This window comes from Cervus elaphus, chromosome 20, assembly GCF_910594005.1.
Source record: "Cervus elaphus chromosome 20, mCerEla1.1, whole genome shotgun sequence".
Classification (NCBI taxonomy): Eukaryota; Metazoa; Chordata; class Mammalia; order Artiodactyla; family Cervidae; genus Cervus; species Cervus elaphus.
Window position 1 is genome coordinate 107075059 of NC_057834.1, and position 25568 is coordinate 107100626.

General features: G+C 42.0%; 1 protein-coding gene and 2 non-coding genes across 13 annotated transcripts in view; 1 reads left to right on the forward strand and 2 right to left on the reverse strand.

The window, feature by feature from the left end:
* Positions 1 to 25568, reverse strand: part of FGGY (FGGY carbohydrate kinase domain containing) — a 487533-nt gene that overhangs the window by 139869 nt on the left and 322096 nt on the right. For 10 of the 11 annotated variants that reach the window (XM_043876054.1, XM_043876057.1, XM_043876055.1 and 7 more), the window contains one exon: positions 11229 to 11336. The exons of the other annotated variant lie outside the window; for it this stretch is intronic. In XM_043876054.1, the coding sequence (XP_043731989.1) occupies positions 11229 to 11336 (108 nt within the window). The remainder of the gene's footprint in view (positions 1 to 11228; positions 11337 to 25568) is intronic. 11 annotated transcript variants of the gene reach the window in all.
* Positions 525 to 597, forward strand: TRNAE-UUC. The gene has a single exon. It is a non-coding gene; the product is annotated as a tRNA-Glu (tRNA).
* Positions 2596 to 2667, reverse strand: TRNAC-ACA. The gene has a single exon. It is a non-coding gene; the product is annotated as a tRNA-Cys (tRNA).

Sequence of the window (25568 nt, forward strand, 5' to 3'; positions counted from 1 at the left end):
TTCTCCCAATGAAGGGAAAATGGGCATCCCAATATGTGAATATAGTCTAGCCTGATAAGGTTTTTTATAGATTCAATGAATATTAGGGTTTCCCTTGTGGCTCAGATGGTAAAGAGTCTGCCTGCAATGCAAGAGACCTGGGTTCAATCCCGGGGTCAGAAAGATCCTCTGGAGAAGGAAATGGCAACCCACTCCAGGATTCTTGCCTGGAAAATCCCATGGATGGAGAACCCTGGTGGGCAACCCATGGGGTTGTAAATAGTTGGGCAAGACTGAGTGACTAACACACACACCCACATACACACACACCCACATAGACACACACACACACACTCACTCTGTTTTGGTCATAGTCAATAACCACAGGGGATTCTTTCTGTTCACATGCAGATTTTCTTTTTCACATGGAGATATATTATATTGAGGTATAGCGTCAACAAATATATACAATAATTAAAGATTGTGATTAGTTCTTTGAAGGAAATAGATAAGTCACTGTAACAAAAAACACTGGTTTGGGGAGTTTCCTGGTGGTTCAGGGGTTAGGACTTGGCACTTTCACTGCTGTGGCCCCAGGTTCAATCCCTGGTTGGGGAACTAAAATCCTGCAAGCTGTGCAGACAGGCCAAAAATTAAAGAGAGAGAGCAAAAAAAAAAAAAAAAGAGCACTGATTTCAGATAGAGGATTCAGTAAAGACGGAGAGATCTGAAGGTGAAATTTAAGCAAAGATATGAACAAGAAATAAGAACCAATAATTCTCAGTACAGAGAATGATAAATGCAAAGATTCTATAGTAGGAAAGAGCTTCACATGTCCTAGGAATTGATAGGCGTCCAAAAGAGCAAAGAAGCAGAAAAGTTGTGTGAAATGAGGATAAAGAGGTAGGAAGTGGGGCAGATCAAGCAGGCCATCTCAAAGGCTTTAGATTTTACTCTAAGTACAATCAGAGGACATAGAAAGCTTTATTTTTTTTTTTAATTGAAGTATAACTGATTTACAGTATTGTGTTAGTTTCAGGTATACTGCAAAGTGACTCAGTTATTTTTTCTAATTATATCCCCCTATAGGTTATTATATATACAGGACTCCCCTGTAACTTAGATGGTAAAGAATCTGTCTGCAATGTAGAAGACCTGAGTTTGGTCCCCGAGTTGAGGAGATCCTCTGGAGAAGGGAATGGCAACCCACTCCAGTATTGGTGCCTGGAGAATCCCACGGACAGAGGAGCCCGGCAGGCTACAGTCCATGGGGGTCTAAGAGTCAGACAGGACTGAGCTACTAACACTATTACTATAAATTTATTATACGACATTGGATACAGTTTCCTGTGCTGTACGGTGTATCTTTGATGCTTATCTATTTTATATAGTAGTTTTTATCTGTCAATCCCATATTGCTAATTTATCCTCTCCCTACCTTGCTAGCAATAAATTTGTCTTCTCTATCTATGAGTCTGTTTCTATTTTGTATACAGATTCATTTGTGTTATTTTTTTAGATTCTATATACAAGTGACAGGATTAGTATTTGTTTTTCTCTTTTGACTTACTTCACTTAGTATAATATTTTCTAGGTTCCTCCATATTGCTGCAAATGGCGGTACTGCATTATATTTGTGGCTGAGTAATATTCCATTGTACATACATACCACTTCTTCTTAATCCAATCATCTGTTGATGGGCATGTGGGTGGTTTCCATGTCTTAGCAATTATAAACAGTGGTGCTATGAGCACTGGGGTGCATGTATCTTTCTGAATTAGAATTTTCTTTTTCTTTTCACATGGTAGCTCTATCTTTAGCTTTTTAAGAAACTTCCATATTGTTTTCCATAGTGACGGCACCAAGTTACACTCCCACCAACAGTGTAGGAGAGTTCCCTTTTCTCCATACCCCTTCTATCATTTATTATTTGTAGATTTTTTGATGATAGGCATTCTGACCACAATGAAATTAGACCACTCCCCCACACCATAAACAAAAATAAACTTGAAATGGTCTAAAAACCTAAATGTAAGACATGACACCATAAAAATTCTCGAAGAGAACATAGCCATTCTTTGACATAAATTGTAGCAATATATTTTCTTAGATAAGTCTCTCAAACCACAATAAATTAAAGCAAAACTAAATAATAGGACCTAATCAAATGGAAAAGCTTCTGCACAGCAAAGGAAACCATCAACAAAATGAAGAGACAACTTACAGAATGGGAAAAAATATTCGCAAATGATGAGATCAACAAGGGATTGTATCTAAAATATACAAATAGCCCATACAACCCAATATAAATAAACAACCCAATCAAAAAATGGGCAGAAGACCTAAATAGGCATTTTTCCAAAGAAGACCATACAGATGACATGCAGATGGCTAACAGAAGGGTTTTAATCAGGGAAGAGATGTAATCTTGTTTGTTTTAAAAGAAATCATTTAGTTCTACTTCTTAAGATGACTGAAGTGAAGTGAAGTGAAATCACTCAGTCGTGTCTGACTCTTTGCGACCCCATGGACTATAGCCTACCAGGGTCCTCCATCTATGGGCTTTTCCAGGCAAGAATACTGGAGTGGGTTCCCATTTCCTTCTCTAGGAGATCCTCCCAACCCAGGGATTGAACCTGGGTCTCCCGCATTGTAGGCAGACGCTTTACCATCTGAGCCACCAGGGAAGTTCAGATGACTAGATAGCTCTTATTATGCAAACAATTATAAATAACAATATAACAATTATAAATGCTTATCAAATTACATCGAACAATTCTCTGAAGATATTAGAAAGTTACCAAACCAGGTAGAAACTGAAGAGGAATAGACACATGGGAAATTTTCAAAATTGGAAAATATTCAATCTAATAAAAGACAAAAACGAGAGATGGAGAAAGCAAGAAAACAAAAGTGACCACAGAAAACAGAGTAAAACGGAAGACTAAATCTGAGTATATTCATCTTTACATTAAATGTTGATAGCTTAAACACTTGAAGAAAAATCAGAGGTTATAAAACAAAACAGGAAAGCAAGACCTAATTACATGCTGTAATCCAGAACACAGACAATGGTAGTTTGGCCAGTGGTACTGGGAATAAAGGTAAAGAAAAACAGCTAGATTGGTGATATACATTTTGGAGTCAGAAACAAGAAGGTTTTCTGATGAATTGGATGTGGACAGAGAGGGAAAAGAGGGAGGTAAGTACGAATCCTAATTTTCTGGCTTTAATAAGTATATAAATGATGGTGTACGTTACCAAGATGAAGATAAACAATGGAGGATCACAGTGAGTTTATCACTTATTATAGTCAGAAAATGGAGTAATCCTTGACTCCTTCTGCCCTCTACCTCCTTGGTATTTAATCCACTGTCTCCGTCCATAGAAATGTTATCCTTCAAAACCCCTCTCCTTTCTCTTTTCTGCACACTTCACGTTCAATCCAGCAGGTAATCCTTTTGCTTGTATCTTCAAAACATATCCCAAATCTGGGCACTTTTCACTAAGCCCACTGCCATCATTCTCGCCTCGCATTTGGTCTACTCCAAGAGCTTCTTTCTGGTCTTCCTGCTTCCACTTCCCCTACTCCCATCCACAGTTTATTCCCAACATAGCAGGCGGCAGCCAGAATGATACTTTAAAGACCTAAGTCATGGCATATCTCTCCTGTGTTCATCATTCTTCAATGACTTCCCATTTTACAGAATAAAAGCCAAAATCCTTACAGTGGCCAAAATACAGCCTCTATTACCTCTCTGACTGTATCCCCTACAATTTTCATTGTGGTTCACTCTGCCCCATTCCTGTGGCCTTCTTGCTATTCCTATATTATTCTCAGGTAAGCAACCCCCTCAGGAGCTTTGCACGGGTTTTCCCTTGGCCTGATATGTTCTTCTCCCAGGTTTCCAAATGGCTAAGTGAAAGTGAAAGTCGCTCAGTCGTGTCTGACTCTTTGCGACCCCATGGACTATATAGTCCATGGAATTCTCTAGGCCAGAATACTGGAGTGAGTAGCCTTTCCCTTCTCCAGGGTATCTTCCCAACCCAGCTATCGAACCGCCAAATGGATAACTCCCTTCCAAACCATAGTTGTTAGATGTCACTTCAATGAGGCCTATCCTGACCACCGTATTTAAAACTGCAAAGTCAACTCACAAGTTGAATTCCTCTATTAGTTTTACAACTTATATTGTAAAATAAAACTTACTTATCATTTTTATTGTGTATTATCTGTCTCCTGTTGTTAGAATGTAAGCTTGAAAAGGGACAGATTTTCAGAGGAGGGGCAGAAGGGGTTGTTTTACTTATTGCCTTTTTCTCACTCAGAACAGTGCTCAAGTTTAGTGCTCAAGATAAACATCACTCAAGTTTAGACCTTACAGATAAGTAGAGAGCTAACAAGAGTAACAGGGTCATCTCTATGCTTTAGAAAGATTGTTTTAGCTGCAATCGTTAGAGATGGTGATGTGACTAAATGTCTCCCCCTACCCCCGCCCCCCAATTCATACTTTTAATCTTAACCACCAATGTCATGGTATTGGGAGGTGAGGCCTCTGGGAGGCAGTTAGGTCATGAGGGTAGAGGCCTGATGAATGGGATTAGTGCCCTTATAAATATCTGAAGAAGCCACAGTTCTCCTTTTCTACCAGGAGAAGATGCAAGGAAAAGACAGCCTTCTGCAACCTAGAAGGGGGCCCTCACCAGACCCCAACCATGCTGCTACCTTGATCTTGGGCTTCCAGTGTCCAGAACTATGAGAAATAAATTTCTGCTGCTTATAAGCCACCTGGTCTATGGAACTTTTTTTTTAATAGCAGCCCAAACTAATACATAAGGGTTAAAGGGGGAAAGATTAGAAGTGAGAAGGTAATTAGGAAGCTGAGCAGGATCCAGGGGGATGTTAAAAAAAAAAAAAAAAAGTAAAGGCCTGGGCAGGAGGAGGGAACAGGGAAGCATCTGTTTATGCAGAGTTGGTCTTTGTATCTGTGAAGTTGTTCCAATTAGCTAATGTGAGATCCTTGGCATGAAACACACCTATCTCTATATACCTAGATCCTGCCAACACTGATTCACACACTTTTCTCTTTCTTGACCTCACTAAGTCTACCAACTGTATGTGCTTTAATGCACTTGAAAAGTTACACTGATAAAATAATTGTTTCTCAAGGAAGTGTACAAGAGAACTGTAAGAAAAAATTCAGAAAGGCAGCTCTACAAAAGTCAAGTCCAGTTCTGGAAAGATCTGGGGCTTCCAGTAGCTGACTTGGGTTTGAATCAAGGTTCTCCCCACCTATAGCTGTTAGACCTTGATCAAGTTACCTCACTGTTCTGAGCCTATTTAGTCACTTGTTAAACTTATAAAACTGACCACACAGACATGCTGTGAAGATCAGATAAAATCCTGAATCTTCATGAGGGCCTGAATGTGCTTAGCATAGAACAGATTCTTCCAGTTGGCTGTAGGGGTAGTGCAATTTACTTTTACGTGCTACAATAAATTATAATTACCCGTTCAGTATCCAACTTTCCCATTAGATGATAAGCTACCGGAGGACAGGAATCATGTGACCATGTCCTTGCCTAGCCCAGAGTAACCCCTCCGGAAATCTCTGTAATAGGAAGGAAACTGACTAAATGAAGTCACAGGTAGTGACATCACTATCTCTGTAAGCTGGATCTCTGTAAGCTGTGTACACGTTAAGCCCTTCATGTTGTTGGTGTTCAGTGGCTAAGTCCTGTCTGACTCTTTGTGACCCCATGGACTGCAGTGCACCAGGCTCCTCTGTCCTCCACTATCTCTTGCAGTTTGCCCAAATTCATGTTCATTGAGTCAATGATGCTACTTAACCACCTTATCCTCTGCTGCTCCTTCTCCATTTGCCTTCACTATTTCCCAGCATCAGGGTTTTTTCCAATGTGTCAGCTCTTCACTTCGGGTAGCCTAAGTATTGAAACTTCAGCTTCAGTATAAATCCTTCTGTTAGGTAGTTAAAACAGGAAAAAGGAGTCCAGAATGGTGGTGGCTAAAAGACAAGGAAGGGAGAAGCCTGTGAAAATAGAACAAAGGAAGGTCTGAGGACTGGAGTGAGAACCTTAGGTAGAACAAACAGCACTCCTGGCTAGACCAATATACATAGGGCAGGCCCGGGGGAGGAGAAAAAACATGTAAAAAGAGAAGCCAAAGGGCCAGGGGTCTCTCTCTCTCTCTCTCTCTCTCTTCTCTTCGAGTCTTTTGGGTCAGCATGCCCTCAGGCCTCGAGGATGTATTTTCCTTTATTTTCTAAATAAAACTGAGTTGTAACACAGAGCGGTAACACTGGTCCATCTGAGAACTGTAACACTGGTCTGTCCGAGGGCTGTAATGCTGGTCTATTGCTTCAAATTTTTGTTGTGACAAGACAGATCTGAGGAAATTACATACTCCCCTGACACTTCCAATGAATATTCATGGTTGATTTCCTTTAGGATCGACTGATTTGATCTCCATGATGTCCAGGGGACTCTCAAGAATCTTCTCCATCACCATAATTTGAAAGCATCAGTTCTTTGGCACTGAGCCTTCTTTATGGCCCAACTCTCACTTCTGTACATGACAGCTGGAAAACCATAGCTTTGACTACATGGACCTTTGTTAGGAAAAGTGATGTCTCTGCTTTTTAATATGCTATCTAGGTTTGCTCTAGCTTTCCTTCCAAGGAGCAAGGTTCTTTTAATCTCATGGTTGCAGTCACCATCCACAGTGATTTCAGAACCCAAGAAAACCAAATCTGTCACTGCTTCCACTTTTTCCCCTTCTATTTGCCATGAAGTGATGAGACCAGATGCCAAAATCATAGCTTTTTAAATGCTGAATTACAAGTCACCCTTTTCACTCTCCTCTTTCACCCTCACCAAAAAGCTCTTGATGATGTTCCTCTTCACTTTCTGCCATTATAGTGGTATCATCTGCATATCTGAGGTTGTTGATATTTCTCTGGGCAATCTTGATTCCAGCTTGTGATTCATCCAGCCCAACATTTTGCATGATGTACTCTGTACACACCCAGTTATGGAGGACTGGCTGAGCCCCTGAGGCTAGCCCCAGGCTGAGGGGCATTGGTGATAAAGGAGCAAGCAGATAGGCACTCATGATGAAACAAATCCTAAACTCCAAGAGCAAACAGCAGCTCACATAACCCTGTGGCTCAAGTTTATAAAGCTAAATTCTGACTTCAAGCAATTCACTGCTAACTCCCACCAAGCCCTAGTGTCCCGGAAAGCCAGTGCACCACAGGGGCAGCTCAGGAATCTGTCCTAGTCTCTTTTATTCAGTGCCTGCCCCAGTAAAAATGACTTCAAGTAAGACAGAGAAGACAGCTTGGAGAGAAGGATGGCTGAGGTCCAGCTGGAAATAAGCTTCAACATCTGGATGCAGTGACTGCACGGGTTGGTATTCTGTGGAAAAAATCTGGGCAAAAAACGATGGTTTTTGCACAGCTATTCTGGAAAGAGTATCGACAAGCACGAGACAGTCTTTGATGGGTGTTTGGTGAGCTGAAATAAATCATCCATGGGAATGGGGTATGTGCCCTTCTAAGAGGAAATAAATATCGGCTGCACAAGTTTGAAATGAGTGGAAAACAAGCCCAAATCTCAGGCAGATGAAACTGCAAAGACTCCAGAGCCAGAAAAGATCCTATCCTATTTTTTTTCTTCATCCTGAAGTTAACCAGATGGAGACTTTTTTTTTTTAAAGTACCAATCTATTCATATACTTGGAATGAAAGATTTTGCTTTGTGATGGAAGATCTGTATTTAATTGCAAAAATAAGACAAAATATCTTTTTTTTCCCCAAATCTAGAGTTAAGATAAATTTTATTTCTTTTTTTCCCTCTCTCCTTTCCCCTCCTTTACTTCTCTTTTCTTCTTCTGTCTCTTCTCTTCCACTTTAGATGATATGTTTATGACTGCATGTTTGTAATGTATTCTGGACAGTGTAATAATAGAGCAGACTCCTATAGACAAAATATGAGAGAAGGTGTACATATGAAACACAGAACAAAAGAGATTTAACGTCCTCTTATAGTGTTCTGTACAATGACAATATGCTGAAAAACCAGTGATATGAATTCACAAAACATGAACCAGAATAAGTAAATAGAAAGGAAAGATAAGTGGCAAATGAATCATGTAAAAAGGCCACTGACAGTGCATCAGGAAACTCTCCAGGCTGTGCTTGAGACCCTGAGTTTCAGTTCCTCATCTATAAAATATGGATAACAACTGTACCTAACCTGTAGGGGTTCCAAGAGGATTAAATAAAATAGTACATGAAAGGCTCTTGGAATTGAGACTAAACAAGTCTTCAAAATAAATATTAGGCATTGTGATTATTATGACTATCACTCAAGGATTAACAGGATTAAACATATAAATCTTTCCCATGGGAAAATGCACTCAATAAGGTACAATTATTATTGCTATTATTATCATCATCATCATTGCTATTCTTTTTGTATCTCTGTTTTCTAGGTGGTTTATGTCTCTTTGCTTGCCCTCTTTGAACTGATGCTTTATTGGATAGTCTGTTTTTTTTCTTGATTCAGATTTTGCTCCATCTTGCTAACTTCTGGATTTCCTTAGATTTTGCTTTCTGTAACACATGCGTCAATCATGCTCCAACCCGACATCCAATGAAACTATATATGTAGAATTATCCAAAGTAGAATTCTACATGCAGCTGTATTGATGGTGCAAAATCAACTAATTAGGTAAATGTCAACAGTTTCCATGATTCTTGTCAAAAACCATAGTGGACGATTATGAAGATTTTATTAATGGTCAGAAAAGAGTCACTCTTTAAAATTTAATTTCAGGCTCAGGAATTAGGCATAACCAATTCTTGTCCACCAAAATATGTCAAAATGTTTGGGCAAAGATGGCTTATATCCATAGCAACGGAACAAACTCTAAGCCAAATACTAGGAAAAGCATTTCTTGACTGACACAGATGTTCAACTGGCATACTAAATCTCCAAAAACCTATTGATGGACAGCTTCATGGACCATGCATCCTGCAAAAAGAGTTAGTTCAATGAATCACTATTTTTGTTATAAAAGACTCCAGGTTGTGTCTGCTATGAATTCTGGGTCTTCCAAGGTAATTATACCATAATGTGGGCTTGTAAAGGTGTTTGTTTCAGTAATGGGTTTTCTTTGTGTCACAGAAAGGGAGTGGAAAAGTTGAAAAGTTGAAAAGTTGAAAAGTTGTGTAAATACATGACACTATGTTTAAATAGGAAATCATCAAGTCCTGATCCCACTGCACCTTTGGTACAGAGCGATGTCTTCTTCTCAACTTTTCTATTGAGAACAATCAAATGTTATTTAATTTATACTTCCCAACTAGACAATGAGCTCCTTAAACCTGGGACTATTAGGGGACTAATTCATATATCTTTATAGACCGGCACAAGAGTGGAGGCACACACCTGGCTCTTTGAATCTAGCCATTCACCTATGCATCCACCAACTTTGAGAGAAAACGCAAGGCGTCTAAGAATAAAATACAAACACACCAAGAAATGGAAATTAATGGTCATTTATACCCACATTCAGCTTGGGATCAGACCACTTTTGATTTGGCTGAACATTCAGAAGAGCTGGAGAAGAACAGACCATAAACAGATGACTTCAATACAACATAGTAAATGTGAGGTTGGGTAAACAAGGCTGGGTCTCATTTTCCCTTGCTTTTCCACATTTAATCCCTCAGAGGTCTGCTGATCTTTCGACCTCAATTCTCAGTCATTATTGCCACTGTCCTCATTCAAGCCCTCATGGCTTTTTGTCAGTGGGTCAATCTATTGAAGCTAGTCTCTTTCACTGGGCTATGTATGCCTAAGCCTTCTTCCTGATGGATACTAGCCAGTTCTTATAACAGAGATAGGACAACATCTGTCATTCTTCCAATCTTTCACCTGTTCCTCTTGATCTACTACCTAAAAGTTTAACTCCTTAGCATGTTTTACAGGGAATTCTTCTGTGTGGTCCCTGACCAGCTCTCCCAATTGCAAGCCATTTTTCTAAGAACAGTTTATGCCACAAGTGAAAGTTTGCAATTATCCTCAAATATGCCTTGTTATTTTTTCACTCAGATATCTTTGTGTCTATGCTAGTTCTCCTACCTAGAAAATATCCCTGCCTTTCTTTGTCTGGTTGGTCCCTATTAATCATTAAAGCTCAGCACAAATACTGTCTCCACTGCCAAGAATTTCTTAATCTAGCTTTGTTCCTGCTCTGTGTCTTATACCTCAGGTATAGTATACATCTCACTTTTATTGATCTTCTGTCTTCCCTATGAGATGACCCCATGAATTCAACATATTTTCTCTAAGCACCTTTTATGAACCAGGCACTGGTTGGATACAAAAAGTATGATATGGCCCATACCTGTAAAGAGCTCCTGTGTGTAAGTCACTTCAGTCATACCTGACTCTTTGCAACTCTATGGACTGTAGCCCACTAGGATCCTCTGTCCATGGGATTTTCCAGGCAAGGATACTGGAGTGGGTTGCCATGCCCTTCTCCATGGGATCTTCCTGACCCAGGGATTGCACTGGGCTAGATACAAACAGAAGTATGATATGGTCCATACCTTTAAAGAGCTCCTAGATTTCCAGAAAAGACTTATCTCAGAATGTCCTAAGAGCTAAAGTTATGTTTTACAGATCAAGTAAAACTAGCAAGTGACAAAGAACTCTCCAAGCAGAGCATATACCAAGGCACAGAGGAGTCGAATAACATGAGCCATGGGGAAGCCGTGAGTAGGGCAATCCGCCTTAGTGACAAGTACACATGCCAGACTGGAAAGGATAGACCACAAAGGGAATGATGTGCCCAGAAAACTATCTGAACTATGCCCCCAGGGCTATGAGGAACCAGTGAAGGATGCTGGCTAGAGATTAACACAGTCCTTTTCACAGAGTAGAACATCACTCTTGTTGCCATGAGAAAAATGGGTTGTTATGTGAAAAGAAAGCTAGGTGAGAAGATTGGTTAGTCATCAATGCCTGGACCAACATTTATTCCTTTGGCAAACGCAGGCAGCATATGCTCCATATGTGAGGTTGTATGCTAAGGAAAAGTTAATTCTGATTTAAGAGTCTGCAAATCTTTCAGATACTGGGTATAAAGAATATGACAAAATGGACTAGTCAAGGGTGGAAAAACATTAAGGACCATAGGAAGAAAGTGTCAACTTACCAATTTTCCAGTAACGCTCTGACCACCTTCATTCAGCCAGAACCCAGGGACCATGGCTGAGAAATAAGGGCCCCAGACACCTGGTACAAAGATTGGGTTTTTGCTGATCTGGAAAGAAAGGGGCAAAGTATGTGAAAATATTGACCCTCAAGGCTAGAAGCAGTCTTATTTTCCTCCCATGTGAGGTCCCTCTGGCCATGGAATTCAGCTTCTTGCTAAATACCTTTGATGGTGGGGAAGTCACTCCTGCCAAAGGATGGTCCTGGCTTCTTCTTTAAAAACCTTTCTGATAAACTCATCCAGGTGTCAAGGTAGCAAAAGAGATCATTTTGGAAAGAAACTGATGTGACAGTCCTTGGCTGGCTCCCTCTCTGTAGTGAACTGACTGCAGTCATGGTCCCCATTTTCTAGCCCTCTATGCATCCACCTGCTTTGCAATGTGACTTCATAGCCCCTGTCATTGAGAGGTGGGGTCCCCATCCCTTGAGTCTGGATCAACCTTGTCACTTGGTCTGGCCAACAGAATGGGGCAGAAGTGACACTGTGTACCAGTTTTCAGGCCTAAACCTCAAGAACTGTGTGCTCCTGTTCTTCCCCCTCTCCCTCTGTCATGAGAACATGCCCCGGTGAGCCTTCTGGACAGATATGCAGAAAGCTGAGTCAGTCCAGTTGTCACACATGATGATTCAGATACATGAGACAGCCCAAATCGGATCAGCAAATCCTTTTAGTCAACCAGCAGCTGGCGAGCCTGGATCACCAGAATCACTCAGCCAACTGATAAGATTTGTGAACAAAAATACACGTCCTATTGTGTGTCATGAGGATCTTATGTTTGTTTCCCACCTAACATATATAAGGCAAGAGATAACTGATACGTCCCCTTACTTCTACAAATATTAGACACCTAATAACATACTATCCCTCTTGACTAGGGACACGGAGATGAATGAGAAAGAGCTCTCTAGTCTGCAAGAAACTCCTCATTTAGGGGGAGCTAGATAAGTAAATAGTCAAATAGAAAACAGTGTGGTCCATGGGATGGTAAAGACAAAGCATAGAATGCTGTGGAGGGGCACATCGGGGAAGGAATGAAGTGGTCCAGACTGTGGCTTCTTAGAGAATGGGACATACACTTAGACTAGTAAGATTTAGCAAGATGAAACAGAACAGGCATTCCAGGTCAAGGGAATAGCTTGAACAAAGCCATGTAGGTGAGACAGATGCTCTTGGTATTCAAGATATGGCAATGTCTTTTTGTAGCAGACCACGGAAGTCCATTAGGTGTTAGGAAAGTACATCAAGGGATGAGACAGGACAGGCAGGGATGGACCACGTGTTTACTGATCTGGAAAGGCATGAGCTTCTCATCCACCCAGTGGAGATAAATGCTCAAGTGATATTATGGTTGTGGGGGGTGTATGAGAAGGTAAGGATGAAAAGGGAGTTAGGTACATTGGGTCTACTCCTGAAAGTCCTGAAGCTGGGCAGAGAATGTATGCATTCATTTATTCTACAAATATTTATTCAGCTCTTACTATGCCAGGCCCTAGGGATACAGAAGTGAACTGAATATATCTATAATCTCTGCCCTCATGGACTTTATAGTACAGAACTTCAGCATATGGATAAACCTTCTAGCTATTCTGGTTCTCTTTTCACTAAATGAGTGAAATCAGTCAAATCAGTAGGAGTTCCAATCCCTAAAAAGGAAGGGGGTGAGGGAAGGCAGGAGACTATACAATATTATCAACTTTAAATTTTGTCAAATAAAGATCGTTTATAAAAAGGGTAAATTTAACACCTAAAGTAATCTCAGGGGTAAAGAGCTTTTCTGTTTTTTTTTCCCCCCTGCAAGGAAAAGCCATTTAACTTTTATATGTTCACTCATTTCTTGACGGGTTCAGCAGATGTTTCCTGATTTCCTGTTGTGATCCAGGCACTGAAAGTAAACGTACACCAAAGAGTGCAGTCTCCATCTTCATGGAACTGCTCTCTTAAGAGGAATGCAGACTAGAAGGGCTGATGATTCAGGTTTGGCCAGGATTCTCTCACTTTTAGCATTAAAATTCCTATGTCCTAGAAAATTCTCAGTACTAGGCAAAAGGGACAGCTGGCCACCCTAAGATGGCTATCACACAAATGTACAAACAGTGATAAGTGAATGAAAGAATATCAAAAGGTATTATAAGGGCTCATAAGTGAGGTACCTAATGCAACCTAGGGGTCAGAGTTTTCTGAAGAAGTGATATCTGAATTAAGGTGAAAACATACACAGAAATTATTTAGGTGTGAGCATATATACATCTGTATTTTGTACATATATATGTGTGTTTGTATGTGTACATGATTGTTCCAGTAAAGAGTGTTCCAGACAGAAGCAGCACACACTAAATGGTATATATTTTTATCACTTTGTCTTTGCCAGTGAAAATTTTATCACATGCCAGCTCTAGAAACTACTGCCCTACTCTGCAATGCCTGAGCCACTGTGGGGTGAATAAGACAGCCCATGCCTATAAGTACTTAAGCCCCAGGGTTTAGATGGGTGGATGGACACCCACCGAAGTCAAGCCATCTCTTTTCATGCCCTGCACCCCTTCCCGTCCAGAATTCTTTCAGCACCATTCGACAGATTAGTTTCAGAGAAGTGGCATGTTGTCACAAAGGTTGTAAATGGCTGAGGTGGGAGTTGAGCCCAGGTAGATACTGGCGTCAAACCCCAGGATGTGCTTTTTAAAAACAAACAAAATTTGTATAAATTTCTTAGGAGGGTTTTGCATCACTCCTGCCACCACCACCCCCCAACTGCCCCTGCACCTCAAACCCCACGATTTAAAGATGTTTCTGTATAAGTTTTTGCTGAACTCCACTGGCAGACTGGACTCCGCTGCTCAGAAATGGCAGGTGAAGGAGCTGTCTGACTGTCCAGAATGCTCTGAGCTAATTCCTGCTTGTGTTCACTCGCCTGGGATGGTACATGCTTCTCATTGGACATCCTGACTACGGCAAGGAAACAGATACAGAAATATGTTCCCCAGAGCGCCTCCAATTACTCCCAAGCTCTGGGAAAAAACAAGTAAGAGTTTGTTTAGACCGAGCGCACATTCATGTATTTATATGTAGTCTAATCCTCTGCAGTAAACCTAAATACTTCAGAAAATTTTTGTGAAAGCCTTTTCCATGCTGATAGCTATCTTGGCCTGAAGGCTGCTCTGGGACTCAACGGGAAGGAGCACATTTTACTCCACTATTAACAGGTGTCCATACAGGACACTGACTTTCCAGCAATAATATGCTAATGGCAACAGCAACCACTACAATTGATTGGGTACTTATTAAAGACCATATTTTAAGCACACTGCAGGAATTAAATCACTTGATCCCCACAATAACCCTAAGGGGAAGATTCTATCATTACTCCTATTGTTCAGATATGTAAGCCGAGGCAAAGACTGTTAAATAGCATACATGCTCAAGCTCAGTTGCTCAGTCATGTCCGCCTCGTTGCAATCCTGTGAACTGTGGCCCACCAGGCTCCTCTGTCCATGGGGTTTCTCTAGGCAAGAACACTGGAGAGGGTTGCCATTTTCTCCTTCAGAGGAGCTTCCTGACCCAGGGATTGAACCCACATCTCCTGTATCTCCTGCACTAGCAGGTGGATTACCACTGAGCCACCTGGGAAGCCCATTAAATAGCATACACAGGGTTATAAAAATACAAAGCAGTCAGGCTCTACAGGTTCTGTATTTGTTCCTGTTCTGTATCTCTTCCTGACTTTAGGCGACCGTTGCTTCTTTGAGTCCTTCATTTACCTTTAAAGGGCAGAAAGCAAGGGTCATTAGAGCCAAAAGAGACTCACTGAGACTGAACAAACCTCCCGGCCTTGATGACGCGTAGGTTAGGGAATCTTCATGTGCAAAAGGCTTTTGATAAGTTTCCCCCTATACACTTGTGAAGAGCAGAGGAGAAAGAAAGGATTGAGTCAAAGGCCTATCTTCACTCTATCATGACTACCATGTTCTTAGCCAAGGGACCTTATGAAAGGGAATCTTTCTGAGCCTCAGTTTCCTTAGTTCCAAAATGGGAAGAATGATATAAATGTGGTAGGACCTTCATGAAAATAAAATAAGCTGTCACCTATAAACAGCTTATTATATGTTAAATATCATGTAAAAGTTAGCTCTTGAAATGAGGAAGGTATGACGGAATAGTCAGGTGACTGGGATGAATGGCCATAGCCAAAAGTAAATGCTACCATTAAGCACACATCCTGGTAACTAAGTTAGTAAAGATTCTGCCTGCAGTGCAGGAGACCTGGGTTCAATCCCTGGGTCAGGAAATCCCCTGGAGAAGGAAATGGCAACCCACTCCAGTATTCTTGCCTGGAAAATCCTACAGACAGAGGAGCTTGGTGGGCTATAGTCCATGGGGTCGCAAGAGTAGGACATGACTTAGCAACTAAACCATGACCACCACCACCATTAGGGAAGTCTCTAGATGCATTCTTGGTTTCATTTAGTCAGCATTCTTAATAATGAAGTAGAAGATGACATGGGCTTCCCAGGTGGCTCAGTGGTAAAGAATTTGTCTATCAATGTAGGAGACTGAGGGGATGCTGGTTTGATCCCTGGGTCAGGAAGATCCCCTGGAGAAGGAAATGGCAACCTGCTGTGATATTCTTGCCTGGAGAACCCCATGGACAGAGGAGCCTGGCAGACTACAGTTCATGGAGTCACAAAGAGTTGGACATGAGTTTGAGTGACTCAGCAGAGCACACAGAAGCTGATATAGAAGCAAAGTTTATCATATTTTCAGGTGGTATAAACTTGGGAGAATTACTTATCATGAGCCACGTCCAAATCATGATTCAAACTTACTTTAAGAATTAGAACAGTAACATTCACTAAATCGTAAAGTCAAAATTTTACACTTAAAAGGTACTGGTAATAGTCCCTTCTGGAATATTCCTTTTCCTGGGTGATGTTACATGAGCATTCAATTTAGTATGAATTGTATGGAAATCTTTGACATATTGTTTAATTATGTGTGATAGAAATAAAGTTGTAAAAACCCACAATAAAACAAAATATTTGGTTGTGCACTCTAAGCCAGGCACTGAGATCAGCAACAAGGTTAATAAAATAATAAAGCAGAATACTAGTAATAATAGAAGAAGAAGAAGAACAGTGAGGAGAGAGAGAAGGGAGGAGAGAGGAGAAGAAGGAGAATTAACAATAAGGCACCCCCCTTTTCCACAAGGTGCTCCTGGTCAGACTGGAGAGACAGAGGTGGAAATTAACAAATTACAGCAAAACATGCCAAGTGCCACAGTGGTTGGGCGAGGAGTGTGGTGGGACCCAGATTACCTGGGAGAAGAGCGAGCGCTTCACAGAGGCGGCCACGTGGGAGTCAGGCCTTAAGGAGGAATAAGCGCTTCCTTAGGTGGGTAGGGAGGGCATCCCAGGTAACAAGCCTCAGAGGCATGAAGCTATGCAAGCATCTCGATTTTTATGAGGGCTTAAAGTTCTCCATTTTACTTTACATAAAAATTCACAAGGTCTGAAGGATGGGTATATTTTTGCAACAACATATCCTATTGCTTGTCAAAGATTCCATTTTTTAAAATCCTGTGATGGGGAAAAAAGCCTCAGTGAAACCACCCTCAAAGTCAGATAGAAGAAATAATAATATAGAAATAATAATAATAAGTAATAAAATAGCAATTGGTAACAGCTACTGTGGGTTTATTACATGCCAGACTCTTCGAGGCACTTTACAGACATTATCACATTTAATATTCATGACAACCCAATGAGACAGATACTATTATTATACTTACTCCACAAATGAGGAAATCTAAGCTGAAGGAGGTCAAATAACTCGTAAATACAAAAGGAGTAATTGCAAGGTCCAGGCAGGATCCAAGCTATGATCTACTAACTTATTTTTCTCTCCAGATCATATTTTCCTTACCCATAAAATAGCCTGGACTAGAGATGTTTAATATCTCTTTTGTCTTTGAGATTCTCTGATTCCTGAATGTTGAGTCATTCTCCCTTAGCTGGCCAATCGGAACTCTCCAGAACGCTATTAATATTTCAACACAGACTCTGCCCTCACATGGCCTGGGGCTCATGGGGTTGTCTGGGGTTGCTTCTTGGGGCATCTCTAAGTACCCAACTTTGCTCTACCAACTCCCTGACCTATGGCCAACATTACTGGGGGCTTCTCCAGATTGCCAACTTCATGGATTATATTCAATGGCTATTATCTATAATATCTTACATTAGCTGAGTAAATATTCAGCAACTACTTACTGGATACACACTGACTTCAAACTACTATTTTAAATATAAAAAGAAAGATGGGTGTTGAGAGCCATGTAAATGACATAATCCCTGTTTACAATCTAGTAGGCACTGGAGAGCAGGATGAGCTGGGTAGTCTCTCAGGCATCAAGTGACTTCTGAATGTACATTTGCATTCAGACTGAAAATAACCCTACTAATACATGGCTGCAAATACACAGAGCCTGTTTTACAGGTGAAGACACAAGAATGGGAACAGTAATCGAACTACCCAGGATCACAAGGATCAGAAATGGTGGACTTGGGATTAGAAGTCTCTCTGTATGTGCTCCTGCCTCTTTTCATGTCTGTGTCGGAGCTGGCTCCAGGAGTGGATGCCACTGGCTGACTTTTCATCTAGGGCTATGCTACAGTCAGCTGAGTTTCCCTGTGGTGATAAAACCCAGGCACCTGCTCACACCTTTCTGGGAGCAGTGACTGGATTCAGGGTAGGGAGCTGCTCCAGCAACGTCCGCTCTGCCTTCCTCCATCCCATCATCCCAAACTTGGCCTAAGCCCCTGGCAGGGGCAGGAGGCAGGCTGCAGGTGCCAGTGGTCCTGGGAGGGAACAGGAGGTTTTGTTTTGAGTGCCTCTAGCCAGGTTGGGAATGTAAGAGGGTAGCCGCAGGCATGTGTGGGACTGGGTATTTCCGTGGTGGCTCATCTCTCCCTCCAAACGGACTGTGCTATCGTCTTACTAGAAAAAACCATTTATACACATTCCAGTCAGCTCCCAGCTCACTACATAGTACAAAAAAAGAGCACAGAGAATTCTGTTTATGAATGGGGGCTCTTAGCATTCACCTCTATTTTTCCACTTCTCAGGCTGAATTGCAATAAGTCTCTCCTACAAAATGGTGAGGAGCTGCGTGTTATCTTAAAGGTAGTACATAAACATGGTTTGGTAATATGACCATAGACCTTGGAGTCAGGAAAAGTGTTGTTAGATGCTCAGTTGTGTCTGACTCTTTGTGACCCCATGGACTGTAGCCTGCCAGGCTCCTCTGTCCACCAAATTCTCCAGGCAAGCATACTGGAGTGGGCTGTCATCTCCTACTCCAGGGGATCTTTCTAACCCAGGGATTGAACCCAGGTCTCCTGCATTGCTGGTAGACTCTTTACCAAAAGCTGGCTGTCAGTTATGGTTGGGTTGCATCCTAGTCGTGAACCTTCGAATCTCTCTGAGTCCCTTTTCTCAACTATAAATGGGGACAATCCCAGATCCCATCCCTCATCAGCTCCATCTCTCTGGTGGGCTCTTCCTCCTCCTTCCTCCTGGATTTGTCTCACTTACCACATCTCTCAGGGTCAGCTCACTCTCATGTAGTTATGACAATTTTTATGCTGCTGAGTTTCAAATTTTTATTCCAAATGCAGGCCTCACTCCTGAGTTCCATACAGGACATTTGACCCGAATGTCTAATCAACATGTCCAATATAGATAGATCTTGTCATTCTTCCTCCCAGGGCTCCTCCTGTCCTGGGGTCCCTGTCTTACTATATGGTACCCTATTTACCCAATCAGCAGAATATCATTCTTGACTTGTTCATCTCACTCATTGCTCCACGTTAGGTCGCACATACGGTCAACTCTATTTTCAAACAGAAGCCTTTATGTTTCTCCCCACTGCCATTACATTATCAGTCCTTTACCTTTTCTTGCTTGGGTTCTTGCAACAGCAATTAAACTGGCTTATTTGCCTCAAATATTTTCCTCCTCCCTGCAATCTGCAAGCCCCATCAGAGACTAACTTCCATACCTGCAGCCAAGTGGTCTTTCTAATACATAAATCTAATTCTATCACTTCCTTTACTTACATCCTTTAGACAGTGACCAGACATTCCCACCTCTCTGATCTGATCTACGAATGATTTGGCCAAATAGATCTTTGGTACATGTGGTCATTTCCCCCACTCTTTGCCCTGTCGTTTCTATTTTTTATTGCAGTAAGCTCATCACAGTGTAGGAATTCCACAAGTGAGCCATTTCTTTCTCATCTCTGAATCTTCATCAGTTCTCCTCTCTTTCTAAAAGGCAGCCCCAGGACTTCCCAGGTAGTCCAGTGTTTGAGACTGTGCTTTCAATGCAGAGGGTGCTGGTTCAATCCCTGGTTGGGGAACTAAGATCCCATATACTGTGGGGCACGGCCAAAAAAAAAAAAAAGAAAGAAAGAAAACCTCACTGCTTATTTGAAATACACATTAAAAAAAAAACAAAGGGCAGCCCCTCTCACCTTCCCCTGACTAACTCTAAAATGTCCCTTTGTAAGACTCTGTTCCGTATTACATTTACCTGCTCCGGGAAACCTTCTCTGAACTCTGACTTCTCTCCTAGTTCCCAGTTGGATGTGCCTCCTTGCATCTTCCCCTAGCTCTCTGTACTTCCATGATGTAGGCAATTCTAACATTACATGTGTAAATGTGTATACCGAGATCTATAAATACACACATAATATGTACTTATATCTACAGAGTATGCTTTGTAAATGAAATCATCACACATATGCAAGAAATGGCTAAAATTACTATTAATTTATGAATAGCTTTAATAAATTTACTAATAATTAATATTAATTATCTCACCTGCATTAAGAACAAGAGTAGAATAAAACACATATCCAATCACTGTAAGTGACCTGTGGCTAATAAAGCTCAGGCCTGCCAAGTTTTCCTCTCCTCTGTTTGGAGGTTTTGGAAAGGTTGAGTCCTCCAATAAAGTCTGCCTTTCCTAGAAACTCAATCCCTTTATTTCAGTTTGAACAAAACAAGAACACATAAAATCCATTCATAGATATCTTCTGGGGCTTAGGAGTCTGAGTGGGCAGGCGGGGAGGGCATTGAGCAGGTGTGCCACCCAACCAAATAGTCCCCAATCTGGGGATGGAGGGAGGCTGCCAGATATTGCCTGTAATGTCCTGAATTATTTGCAAAGGATTCTGGACCCTTTAAACCTCCTTCTTCATCATCTTGAAACCGGTATGTGATCACAACAGCAATGTCACTCATCAGTTTCTTATCCACTCATATTGAACACACCCAAAGTTGACTGCAAGAGAGACTGAATAGCCAAGAAAACTTTAGGATCTTCCTGAAGTTCCAAAGTTGACTGCAAGAGAGATTGAATAGCCAAGAAGACTTTGGGGTCCTCCTGAAGTTCCCCCAGCTTCCTTTCCCCTGCAGACCAGAAGCCACACTCGACCTTCTCTGTACAAATGCCTGATGCGCTCCAGGGAGCTCAGACTGGCTTCAGCTTTGGAAGCTTTGAGAGCTGTGTGACCCCAAAGATGTAAAATCATATCTGGCCTCTTTTTCACAGCCCAGACAGTCTGTGGTGGGTAAACCACAGTTTCCTCTGTAGTGGGGGAGGGAGCTAAAGAGGAGGAGGGGTGCTCTGTGTGGGCAGTCTTTATCCATCGGACAGATTCTCAGCTCTGCTGCTCTGATGTCACACAGTGAATTGGACCCTCAGAATCAGAACTGTATTTTTCTATTTTTGTCACACTCCCCCATAAATGAGCACAGTACTATTAAGCGGTTCTCAAATACAGTTCAACCAATGCTCTTTTGATTCCAAATTAGCTGTTATGAAAAGCAGCTCCCCCTTATAGAATTTAGATGCCCTTTAAAAAGGTGCCCAGAACAGAGAAGCAGAAATATCATATGATATCCTTTATATGCAGAATCTAAAAAGAAATGATATAAATGAACCTACTTACAAAATGGACAGAGACTCACAGAGAATGAACTTATGGTTGCTGGGGGAAGGATGGGGGAAGGGATAATTAGGGAGTTTGGGATGGACATGTACACACTGCTGTATTTAAAATGGATGACCAATTAGGTCCTCCTGTATGGCACAAGGAACTCTGCCCAATCTTATGTGGTAGTCTGGATGAGGGGAGTCTGGGGGAGAATGGATACATGTGTGTGTATGGCTGAGTCCCTTGGCTGCCCACCTGAAGCTATCACAACATTGTTAATTGGCTATACTCCAATATAAAATATAAAGCTTAAAGGAAAAAAAAAAAGTTATAGTGGGGGGGGGGTGGAAATGATGCCAGGGAGTAGTTTCATAACTGAGGCTGAGCAAATCAGCAGGTCCAGAGGGGGATGACACAGCCTTTTCCCTTGTGACAGACCCTTGGCACCTACGACACAGCACCTCCATCAGACGTGCTCTGACTCTGCCTGCTAAGTTGTGGACATTTCTCTCCCAACCCTGCTCCTGATCTGTTTCTGCATGTCCCTTATTAAGACCATGGTCTGGCCTCAGCTATCATCTCATAAATCTGACCATGGACTCTGCTTTTCTGGTTTAATATTCAATGTTCTGTCTTAACTTGCTATGTGACCTAGCCCCTTGTGGTGTGATCATCTGAAAAATGGGGTGCAAAGGACCTCTTTTTACAGATTTGTAAAGATTAAATGTGCCACAGTCTATTATAGGCATTGGTGCGGTGCCTGGTACATTCAGTGACCCAGGGAAACGAAACCTGTATTAATATCATCACCTCCATACCGGCCAAAGTGTACTTCTTATTTATGGATTGGCGTACACGTGGGTGTTTAATTTTAAAACGTACGATCTGACATGATCTTGACTAGAATGCTAAAGTAGCGTACAGAAGCCGCACTGGCTCTAGAAAAGAGAACCCAAGATAAGAATCGAACTCTCACTCGGATGAGTTCAGTTCTATTGGCAAGATCTGTCACTGGGATTAAACGCAATCGAGGCTTTACCCTGGTAAAAGCATATGATATAAAGGCAAAGAGAGCCTTGGCTGATTTATATTGGAGCCTCTTTTGATAAAAGACTTTCTGTGCATCAGTTCAGTTCAGTTCGGTTCAGTCGCTCAGTCGTGTCTGACTCTTTGCGACCCCATGAATTGCAGCCCGCCAGGCCTCCCTGTCCATCAGCAACTCCCGGAGTCCACCCAAACCCGTGTCCATTGAGTCGGTGATGCCATCCAACCATCTCATCCTCTGTTGTCCCCTTCTCCTCCTGCACTCAATCTTTCCCAGCATCAGGGTCTTTTTAAATGAGTCAGTTCTTCGCATCAGGTGGCCAAAGTATTGGAGTTTCAGCTTCAGCATCAGTCCTTCCAATTCAGGACATATGCATCAGTTATTGCCTTTTGGAAGTGCTCCCCAGACATCCCACTCCTGCTAATCAGGGGATACTTGGGGACTTGAGCCCTGTCCATGCAAGTCTAGACCTGAAGAATCCTCCTCTGTAGAATTTTCTCTCCATTTTTGGCCTCAGAAGATAAAGCCAGAAGAGAAACTAAAAACTATCCATATTTATATGATACTTCCCTCAATGAGTAACTACAAAAGTATTATAAACAGAGAAGTGTATTCAAAACTCAGGGTGAAGGGGTTTACCCTTTACATTTTCTCTATAACAACAGAGACTGAGAACATCAAAACATAGTGATGGCTGGATAGAGGAAGAAGATGGGGAGAAATGGTGTGAAACCCAATATTCTCTGGCTACCAGCATGTCCAGAGCAGACAAGTGATCATGGCCCTCTGTCCTACCATTTCTGGACCAGGCATCCAGGGTGCTGGAGTCACTGCCATCAATGCAGTGACGTGCCCTGAAACTTCTCTGCCATCCGATGGGGGCAGGAGGCACTTTCACATATATCCCAAGATGCTAGGATGTCCTGTGCTATATGTGATTCTGATGGGAAAGGGAGCTAAGTTTTAGAGATATTAACTCAAGTTCCCAGCTTCCAAAAGGCAGAATCAGGATTTAGACTCAGATGGGATGTAAGAGTTCCTATCTTTTCTGAGACACTGTTTTAGAGGAAAAAGGTTGTAAGAACACAGGAGACTGGGAGCACTCTCTTCCATGTTTGGTCTGGAGCAAGCCTGGTGCCTTCTGGACCTTGAATGGAATATGTACCTTGCAAATTCAACAGGCATGATGAAATTTTCCTATATTGGGGAGAGAAAGAGAAGAAAAAAAGAAAAGAGAGAGAGAGAGAGAATCCACACATTCCAGAGTATTTTTTTCCTCCTCTCTACACATGCGTGCGTTCTCAATTGTGTTCGACTCTTTGCGACCCCAAGGACTGTAGCCCGCCAGGCTCCTCTGTTCATGGGATTCTCAAGGTAAGAATGCTAGAGTGGGTTGCCGTTTCCTCCTCCAGGGGATCTTCCCCACCCAGGGATCGAACCTGCATGTCCAGCGTCTCTTGCATTGCAGGCGGGCTCTTTACTACTGAGCCACCAGGGAAGCCTCCTATCTATACTCAGTAGCAATTCTTTAAGAATATTAAGGGAGTCTCATGTTTTGATAAAAAGAAATTACTTAATAAATTGCTTTCCTATTTAAATGAGATCTTATAAAAGAGAAATGGCTTGTACTACAGAGGCCAGGGGACTAAAGCAGAAAGGATGCTCAGAGGGGAAGTTGATTGAGGGGGTGTGCCCTCTGCCTGTAGTCTTATAAAAGACCACACTTAATATAGGCGATATGTAAACACTGCAGAACAATCAGAAATAAATGAAAGGAGGGCTGCAGAGTAACAAAGTTCAGCTGTGGGCAATGGCCAGGAGGCAGCTTTTGTTATGCACAGATCATCTGCATGTGAGGCAGGCCTGATTTCAACTAGGCTACAGGCTAGTTCGGAGAAGGCAATGGCACCCCACTCCAGTACTCTTGCCTGGAAAATCCCATGGACGGAGGAGCCTGATGGGCTGCAGTCCATGGGGTCACTAAGAGTCAGACACGACTGAGCGACTTTACTTTCACTTTTCACTTTCATGTATTGGAGAAGGAAATGGCAACCCACTCCAGTATTCTTGCCTGGAGAATCCCAGGGACCAGGGAGCCAGGGACCGGGGAGCCTGGTGGGCTGCCGTCTATGGGGTTGCACAAAATCAGACACGACTGAGGCGACTTAGTAGCAGCAGCAGCAGCATAGGCTAGTTAGTGTATGAAAATGGATCAGGGCCCATCTGGATTTCCTTAGGAAAAAAGCATGGGGAAGTGGGTGGAAAAAGAGAAAAAAGCAGGTATCTGTAAAATAGAAAATAAATGACCTGATGTAGGTCAGGGTTACAGTTCTGGAAGAGTGGTTTAAATAAAGTTTCTGTGTTATAGATCAGTCATGTATTTAGCTTGTGCTAAGTCGTGTCCGACTCTTTGCGACCCCATGGACTGTAGTCCACCAGGCTCCTCTGTCCATGGGATTTTCCAAGCAAAGAATACTGGAGTGGGTTGCTATTTCCTTCTTCAGGGGATCTTCCTTACCCAGGGATAGAACCTGTGTCTCCTGGATTGGCAGGTGGAATCTTTACCACTGAGCTACCTGGAAAGCATATTCAGCTCACAGTGTAACAAATGACAATTACTGGGGTGGCCAAGAAGTTTGTTCTGGTTTTTCCATTACATCTTATGGAAAAATGAAATTATTGGCCAACTCAATACAATGGTTTATATGTGTATGTATATATGTGTGTGTATATATATATATGTATGTGTATATATATATATATATTTTTTTTTTTTAAAGGCACTGCAAATAAACACAGGGGGAAAGGGAAGGGAAGACGGCTAACACTTGCCAAACAGTTACTATGTCTGATGGTTTTTACATATTTATAGATTTTCTTTGATTTACAGAGGGCCTCACTGTGTCTCAGACAGTAAAAGCATCTGCCTACAATGTGGGAGACCAGGGTTTGATCCCTGGGTAGGTAAGCTCCCCTGGAGAAAGAAATGGCAACCCACTCTAGTACTCTTGACTGGAAAAGCCCATGGATGGAGGAACCTAGTAGGCTACAGTCCATGGGTTGCAAAAGAGTACAACACAACTGAGCAACTTCACTTTGATTTACAGATGAAGAAACCAGAGCTCACAAAATTCAAAGCCCTGTTTACGGCCACACAGGTACCAAGGGGCAGAAAGGGGATTGGTCTGGGTCTGTGTGACTCCAAAAACCATGCTCTTCTTACTATAGCCAGCTGCTTCTTGGC